Source organism: Maylandia zebra, linkage group LG3, assembly GCF_041146795.1.
Source record: "Maylandia zebra isolate NMK-2024a linkage group LG3, Mzebra_GT3a, whole genome shotgun sequence".
Classification (NCBI taxonomy): domain Eukaryota; kingdom Metazoa; phylum Chordata; class Actinopteri; order Cichliformes; family Cichlidae; genus Maylandia; species Maylandia zebra.
Window position 1 is genome coordinate 59,144,437 of NC_135169.1, and position 8,943 is coordinate 59,153,379.

Genomic DNA, 8,943 nt, shown 5'->3' on the forward strand with positions numbered 1-8,943 from the left:
GCAACCTGCCCTTCTGGGCCAACTCAGAATGGCTGTGGTTCGGTTCGGTTCAAAGGGAAAGGCTCGCCATCTTCCTCGTCAGGAAGAGATCCAGGTCTCACGATCCCATAAAAAAACCTAGCCGCGATGGTTTCAAGGTCCGAAATGTTCACAATAAATCAGGTCCGTTTCTCCAAGGTCCATGCAGATCTCCGGTATGGATATTTGCTCAATTTATCAAGTTAATAGTTATTTTCCAGCGAAAAGCTTGGCGGTGAAAATCAGTGATGGTCTCGTGCACCTCCGTCTCTCTCTGTGTCTGAGCACGTGACGGTACAGAGCAGGGGAAGGCGGGGCTTGTTCCTTCCTAACCAGTAGGGGTGTTAAATATACTCTTTGGGTTTTATTCTTATATTTATAGTATTTATCTTTTATTATTGATTTATTTTTGATCAACTCAGTGATTAACAGAGTGATGATAAATCCCAATTAACAATAACATGTTGTAGTTGTTACGGCCGCTGGCCTCAGGTGGCCCCGCCTTCCTCCATGGAAGCTACAGTGCTCCAGGACTCACGGATTGGCTGGCCCGGACATATGCCCGCCCCAACTTCATGCGGATCCGAGCCTGTCTGACTACGCACACCATTGGCTGCCGCAGGAGCCTGGAGTACGACGGACAAGTGACACAGCTGTCTGCAGTTATGACAAGTGACACAGCTGACTGCAGTTACCTGATAGTATAAAAGGCTGAGGAGTCTTCATTCGTCGAGGGACTTGTTGATTTGAACAGACTGTACAGAGAGTCCCTCCCTTTTGCCTTCTGCCTGTGTTTTGTGTTGCCTCCTGCGAGACGTTTAGTAGAGCAGTGCTCTACTGGTGTTATTAATCGTGGTGTTTGCTTAAAGTTTCTCTGCTGCCTAGTGAGTTGTTTCACTAACGGATTTCAGTTGTGTTAATAAACCTTATGTTTGTCTTCCTATCTAACTCCTTGGTCTCTGGGCTCGTTTATGTTACGTCCGCTGCCGCCTAGCAGAGCCGGGCCGTAACATAAGTGGGGGCTCGTCCGGGATCCCTCATAGGGGGTCTTTGTTCCTGGGAGTGGGGGTTAAAAAAAAAAAAAAAAAAAAAAAAAGAGAAATTGAGTTGGCTAAAGATTAAGCACTATGTCAGCTGCGTTTTGTTTGCAGCACTTTATAGCTGCCCCGTCTCTAGGGATTATTAATAGCTGTCGCAAGAATGATTTGCTGCAAATTGTGGATCACTTTCAGCTGCAGGTTTCAAAAACTCTCCGTAAGAGTGAAATAAAAGCCTTAGTGGTGGACAAGTTGGTGGGAGCTGGTGTGCTTCAAGCGCCTGTTTTGCCTGTGGTCTCTGGTGTGCCAAGCCAAGCTGCCGTAGTTGAAGAGGGCCAAAATGGTTCCAGTGGGGATGGTGAGGGGGATGAGCGGGGAAAAACGCCGCGCACGCTTCCTCGCTATGATCCACTCTCTTCTGGGAGTTCCGAAGGGAGAGAAGGAGCTCGGCTGAAGGTGCGGCTGGCACGTCTCCAGATGGAGGCTGAGGAGAAGGCTCAGAACCGGCGGGTTCAGCTTGAAATAAGGAGGCTGGAAATAGAGGCGGACAAGGCCGTTAGGCTCCGACAGCTTGAGCTGGAGTCACAGTCTCAAGCCTCATCTGTCTCTGCTGTTCATTCCGGTCCCACCTCCACGTCCACTCCTGCTTTTAAAATTGATAAGTGCATTTCTTTAGTGCCCACTTTTAGAGAAACTGAGGTGGATACATACTTTGCAGCATTTGAACGAATCGCTGGCGCGCTGCAGTGGCCTAGTGAGATTTGGCCTCTTTTGCTACAGTGCAAACTGTCCGGCAAAGCTCAAGAGGTGGTGGCTGCTCTTTCTTTAAAGGACAGTTTAGATTACTCGTGTGTTAAAGCAGCTGTCTTGAAGGCCTATGAGCTAGTTCCAGAGGCCTATAGGCAGAGGTTTCGCCAGCAAAAGAGATTGCTGTCGCAGACTTATGTGGAGTTTGCAAGAGAAAAGGGGGTTCTCTTTGATAAGTGGTGTGTTGCGTCAAAAGCGACTGACTATGATGCTCTGCGCGAACTAGTTTTGTTAGAGGACTTTAAGAAATGCATTCCTGAGCGTATTGTGCTGTATTTGAATGAACAGAAAGTGACGTCACTCACATCTGCTGCTGTTCTTGCTGATGAGTTTGTACTCACTCACAAAGCCTCATTTACTGACAGTGAGAAGCCACGGGTTAGCCCTGTGCAGCAGCGCCACACAGCTAAAGAGTCTGGGTCCAGGGAACACCGTGAATGTTTTTACTGTCATAAAACCGGACATGTGATTGCTGACTGTTTAGCATTAAAACGCAAAACATCACATGCTCAGCCACCCAAAGGGGTGGGTTTTGTAAAAGCTGAGGCCCGTCACGAGGACCATGAGTGTGGTGGTAGGGTGCCTGACCCCTGTTTCGAACCATTCATTTTTGATGGCTTAGTATCGCTAACAGACAACCCATCAGAGTTAAAACCTGTACGTATTTTAAGGGACACTGGAGGTTCTCAAACTGTCATCCTCTCAAGTGTATTACCATTTTCTGCTAAAAGTGAATGTGGTTTTAATTCTGTTCTGCGGGGGATAGAGATGGGTTACGCTCCTAGACCAGTTCACAGAATTTTTATTAAATCTAGCCTTGCTACAGGATTTTTCCCTGTTGCCGTTTGCCCGGCCTTGCCAATAGAGGGTGTGGCCATGCTGTTGGGCAACGACATCGCAGGAGGGGTAGTGCTCCCTCGTCTGGAGGTTTTAGACAACCCCCTGAATCAGAAAACTTCTGATGTGTCTATGCACCCTGGGCTGTATCCAGCCTGTGCAATTACTCGAGCACAAGCTCGGAAAGATACTGATATTGCCCTCTCTGATTCTGTGTTGATGTCCTCGTTTTCCGGGGAGAATGATGTACCCACTAACAGAAACAATGTTCTGTCACCTCCAGACTCTGTGACGCCCGAGGAGCCTGATCCATTTCCTAAGGACTCTGTACTGCCTTTGACTAGAGATCAGCTGTCAGCAGCTCAATTAGCTGATGAAACATGGCAAGATCATTTGGAAACGTTACAACAGGTATTTCACCGTTTGGCACAAGCTACCCTAACTCTCAACTTAGCTAAGTGTGAGTTTGCCAAAGCTACTGTGACGTACTTAGGCAGGGAGGTAGGACGTGGACAGGTCCGGCCCATAGATGCCAAAGTGGAAGTGATTAAACAGTTTCCCACGCCTACCACCAGGCGTGAGTTACGTCGGTTTCTAGGGATGGTGGGCTACTACAGGAACTTTTGTAAGAATTTCTCCTCTGTAGTAAAGCCATTGACTGACCTGCTCAGCCCAAAGGTTGAGTTTAGCTGGTCGAGTGAGTGTCAGGATGCTTTTGAGAGTGCAAAAGCCCTCCTCTGCCATTCTCCTGTGTTAGCTGCACCTGATTTGACGCGACCATTCAAACTCGAGGTTGATGCCAGTGCTGTCGGGGCTGGGGCAGTGCTGTTGCAAGAAGACTTGCTGGGTTTGAACCACCCCGTTTGTTACTTTTCTCGCAAGTTCAATAAAAATCAGTTAAACTACTCCACCATTGAAAAGGAGACCCTGGCTTTGTTGTTGGCTCTTCAGCACTTTCACGTGTACCTGGGGTCCAGCATGTTGCCTCTTGTCATGTACACAGACCACAACCCACTTGTGTTCCTGGCGCGTATGTTTAATCACAACCAGCGCCTTATGCGCTGGGCTCTGTTGTTGCAGGAATACAACTTAAGTATCCACCACAAAAAGGGGACTGAAAATGTTTTAGCTGACGGTCTGTCCCGTTTGTAAACATTCAATTCAATTCAATTCAATTTTATTTATATAGCGCCAAATCACAACAAAAGTCGCCTCAAGGCGCTTCATAGATACAGAGAAAAACCCAACAATCATATGACCCCCTATGAGCAAGCACTTTGGCGACAGTGGGAAGGAAAAACTCCCTTTTAACAGGAAGAAACCTCCGGCAGAACCAGGCTCAGGGAGGGGCGGCCATCTGCTGCGACCGGTTGGGGTGAGAGAAGGAAGACAGGATAAAGACATGCTGTGGAAGAGAGACAGAGGTTAATAACAGATATGATTCAATGCAGAGAGGTCTATTAATACATAGTGAGTGAGAAAGGTGACTGGAAAGGAAAAACTCAATGCATCATGGGAATCCCCCGGCAGCCTACATCTATTGCAGCATAACAAAGGGAGGATTCAGGGTCACCTGGTCCAGCCCTAACTATATGCTTTAGAAAAAAGGAAAGTTTTAAGCCTAATCTTAAAAGTAGAGATAGTGTCTGTCTCCCGAATCCAAACTGGAAGCTGGTTCCACAGAAGAGGGGCCTGAAAACTGAAGGCTCTCCCTCCCATTCTACTTTTAAATACTCTAGGAACAACAAGTAGGCCTGCAGAGCGAGAGCGGAGCGCTCTAATAGGGTGATATGGTACTACAAGGTCATTAAGATAAGATGGGGCCTGATTATTTAAGACCTTGTATGTGAGGAGCAGGATTTTGAATTCAATTCTGGATTTAACAGGAAGCCAATGAAGGGAAGCCAAAACAGGAGAAATATGCTCTCTCTTTCTAGTCCCTGTCAGGACTCTTGCTGCAGCATTTTGGATTAGCTGAAGGCTTTTCAGTGAGTTTTTTGGACATCCTGATAATAATGAATTACAGTAGTCCAGCCTGGAAGTAATAAATGCATGAACTAGTTTTTCAGCGTCACTCTGAGACAGGATGTTTCTAATTTTAGAGATGTTGCGCAAATGGAAGAAAGCAGTCTTACATATTTGTTTAATATGTGCGTTGAAGGACATGTCCTGGTCAAAAATGACTCCAAGGTTCCTCACCGCGTTACTGGAGGCCAAGGTAATGCCATCCAGAGTAAGAATCTGATTAGATACCATATTTCTAAGATTTTCAGGGCCGAGTACAATAACCTCAGTTTTATCTGAATTAAGAAGCAGAAAGTTAGCGGCCATCCAGGTCTTTATGTCTTTAAGACATTCCTGCAGTTTAACTAATTGGTGTGTGTTATCTGGCTTCATGGACAGATAGAGCTGGGTGTCATCTGCATAGCAGTGAAAATGTATGCTATGTCTTCTAATGATACTGCCTAAGGGAAGCATGTATAATGTAAACAGAATTGGTCCTAGCACTGAACCCTGTGGAACTCCATAATTAACCTCAGTGTGTGAAGAGGACTCTCCATTTACATGCACGAATTGGAGTCTATTAGATAGATATGATACAAACCACTGCAGCGCAGTACTTGTAATACCTACAGCATGTTCTAATCGCTCTAATAGGATATTATGATCAACAGTATCGAACGCTGCACTGAGGTCTAGCAGGACAAGCACAGAGATGAGTCCACTGTCAGAGGCCATAAGAAGATCATTTGTAACCTTCACTAAAGCTGTTTCTGTGCTGTGCTGAGCTCTGAAACCTGACTGAAACTCTTCAAATAAACCATTCCTCTGCAGATGATCTGTTAGCTGTTTGACAACTACTCTTTCAAGGATTTTTGATATGAAAGGAAGGTTGGAGATTGGCCTATAATTAGCTAAGACTGCTGGGTCTAGAGATGGCTTTTTGAGTAAAGGTTTAACTACAGCCAGCTTGAAGGCCTGTGGTACATAGCCGATTATTAGAGATAGGTTGATCATATTTAAGATCGAAGAATTAATTAATGGCAGGACTTCTTTGAGCAGTTTTGTAGGAATGGGGTCTAAAAGACACGTTGATGGTTTGGAGGAAGTAATTATTGAAGTTAACTCAGAAAGATCAACTGGAGAAAAAGAGTCTAACTTAACATCGATGGTACTAAGAATAGCTGTAGATAATATTACATCTGTGGGATGATTACTGGTAATTTTTTCTCTAATGATAAAAATTTTATTTGTGAAGAAGTTCATGAAGTCATTACTAGTTAACGTTAAAGGGATGGTTGGCTCAAAAGAGCTCTGACTTTTTGTCAGCCTGGCTACAGTGCTGAAGAGAAACCTAGGGTTGTTCTTATTTTCTTCAATCAGTGATGAATAGTAAGATGTTCTGGCTTTGCGGAGGGCTTTCTTATAAAGCAGCAAACTATTTCTCCAGGCTAAATGATGATCCTCTAAATTTGTGACACGCCATTTCCTCTCCAGATTACGAGTCATCTGCTTTAGGGTACGTGTTTCAGAATTATACCACGGAGTCAGGTACTTCTGATTTGAGGCCTTAGTTGTCACAGGAGCTACAGTATCCAGAGTCGTACGTAGTGAGGAGGTGAAATTATTAACAAGATAATCGACCTCTGTTGGGGTAGCGTTCAGATAGCTGCTTTGCTCTGTGTTGGTACAGGGCATTGGAGATGATAACAGTGGGTGGATTATATTCTTAAACTTAGTTACAGTGCTTTCAGAAAGACATCTACTTTGATAAAGTCTACTCTTCACCGCTGTGTAATCAATTATTGTAAAAGTAAATGTTATCAGGAAATGATCAGACAGGAGAGGGTTTTCAGGAAACACTGTTAAATGTTCAGGTTCGATGCCATATGTTAAAACAAGATCTAGAGTGTGATTAAAGTGGTGGGTGGGTTCTTTTACATTTTGAGAGAAACCAATTGAGTCTAATAACAGATTAAATGCCATGTTGAGGCTGTCATTTTTAGCATCTACATGGATGTTAAAATCACCCACAATAATTATTTTATCTGAGCTCAGAACTAAATTAGATATAAAGTCTGAGAAATCAGACAGAAACTCTGTGTAAGGCCCAGGTGGACGATAGATGATAACAAGTAAGACTGGTTTCTGAGTTTCACAGCTGGGGTGGACAATGTTAAGCATCAGGCTTTCAAATGAATTAAAAGTCTGTCTTGGTCTTTCATTAATTAATAGGCTGGTGTGAAAAATTGCTGCCACACCGCCCCCTCGGCCTGTGCTTCGAGATTTCTGGTAGTTAGAATGGCTCGGGGGTGTTGATTCATTTAAACTAACATAATCATCCTGCTGCAACCAGGTTTCTGTAAGGCAGAGTAAATCAATTTGTTGATCAATTATTAAGTCATGTACTAACAGAGACTTGGAGGAGAGAGACCCAATATTTAATAATCCACATTTCACTGTTTTACTCTTTGGTTCAGATGTGGATACTGTATTGTTCTTTCTTTGTAATTGTTTGTGTTTAAGTTGTTTGTTGCTGGTTTTTAGTTTGTTTTTTGTCTTTTTGGAAGCTGACACAGTCTCTATGGAGATGGGTTTTTGGGGGGGTAGCAGGAGGAGAGAAGCTGCAGAGAAGCGTGTAAGACTGCAACTCTGCTTCCTGGTCCCAACTCTGGATAGTCATATTTTGGGGGGTTTAATAAATTTGTCCATATTTCTAGAAATGAGAGCTGCTCCATCCAAAGTGGGATGGATGCCGTCTCTCCTAACAAGACCAGGTTTCCTCCAGAAGGTTTGCCAATTATCTATGAAGCCCACATCGTTTCTGGGACACCACTCAGACAGCCAGCAATTTAAGGAGAACATGCGGCTAAACATGTCACTCCTGGTCTGATTGGGGAGGGGACCAGAGAAAACTACAGAGTCCGACATTGTTTTACTGCTTTTGTCTTTTGTTGTTGTTTTTGCTCTGTAACGTTGGCTTCAGCCCAACATAGTTGGTATTTTAAGGGGAGGGGGGCCAGCCAATCCCCCGTGAGTCGTGTAAACTCACTGGGTTACATTGGGTTCCTACAGAGCTCAGAGTGGACACACCAAGGTTCTTCTAATGAATGAAAGTCCAAACTCAAACTAGGAGGGAAAAACATTTTCATCAACTTCAATAAAAATCCAAAGATTAGAAAAAGTGAAGCAACAATGAGTCCTAGTACAGTCCCAGCACTGAAGTCCCTGCTGCTCTTTATACTGGATGTGCTGCATCACTGACTGACAGCTGATGAAGAGTCTCTGGAAACACTCGTTTATCTCCTCTGCTCTTCCTTCTTCTCTCTGCAGGTGGAGCTGATGATGGTAAACAGGACGGTGTGTGTGCTGAGAGAGGAGGAGCTGTGTCCTGATGATCCAGAGAGGTTGAAGCAGCAGCAGCTTGTGTGTAGAGACGCTCTGACTGGGCCATGTTACTGGGAGGTGGAGAGGAGAGCTTCATCCAGCAGTGACTGACAGAGGAATGAGAAGAAGTGCAGATGACTGTCAGTGCTGCAGAGTGAACTGCTCTGAGAACAGCTCCACTGTCAGACACAATGTAGAGTCCAGCATCATCCCTGTGTGTCCCTCTGGATCTGACAGAGGATCATCAGTGTATCTGGACTGCTCTGCTGCTGCTCTGTCCTTCTACAGTCTCTGCACAGTCTCTGTCTGACTCTGGCTACATTTTTGGCATTTATATTCTTGGTTGCTCTCTTTATATTTTTCACATGCAAAATGTGCCCATCTTTGGCAAGATTCACACTGCACCTGGAAAGGAAAAATAAATGGCTCATATTCTGTTTGGTGAATACTATTACTCAACATTTTAATTATGATTGGCAAGTAATGATACTAAGACTTATGTGTTTCTTTTGTTTTGTTTTACCATTTCAATCATGCTGCGGTCAGCGTTAGCATCTAACATGGAGAAAACAATGCAGTAGTCCTCAGCGTTCCCTGAAACACAATCATAGTTAGGTTTTAATCAAACATTATTTATTGAATAATTAAAAAATAATAGTACATTTTTTCCAAATATACTTCCTGGAAAATTAGTCTAAATTAGACTTTGAGAAGGGTCTTATCTGAAAGTGTTTGAAGAGCACTATTTGTACTGTGCTGTTTGAAAAGCACTATTTAAATTGGAAGTACGCACTAACGTGATAAGGACTTTACTGGACTTACCTCGATTTTCAAGTAGGGTGCAAGCTATCTGCAT

At 44.1% G+C, this 8,943-nt stretch overlaps 1 protein-coding gene across 1 annotated transcript in view; it reads left to right on the plus strand.

The window, feature by feature from the left end:
* LOC143416843 (protein NLRC3-like) overlaps nucleotides 1-8,612 on the plus strand; it is a 46,224-nt gene extending 37,612 nt beyond the window's left edge. The window contains exon 5 of the mRNA XM_076882494.1: nucleotides 8,034-8,612. Coding sequence (XP_076738609.1) covers nucleotides 8,034-8,043 — 10 coding nt within the window. The 3' untranslated portion in view covers nucleotides 8,044-8,612. The remainder of the gene's footprint in view (nucleotides 1-8,033) is intronic.
* The last annotated feature ends 331 nt before the right edge of the window (nucleotides 8,613-8,943 follow it).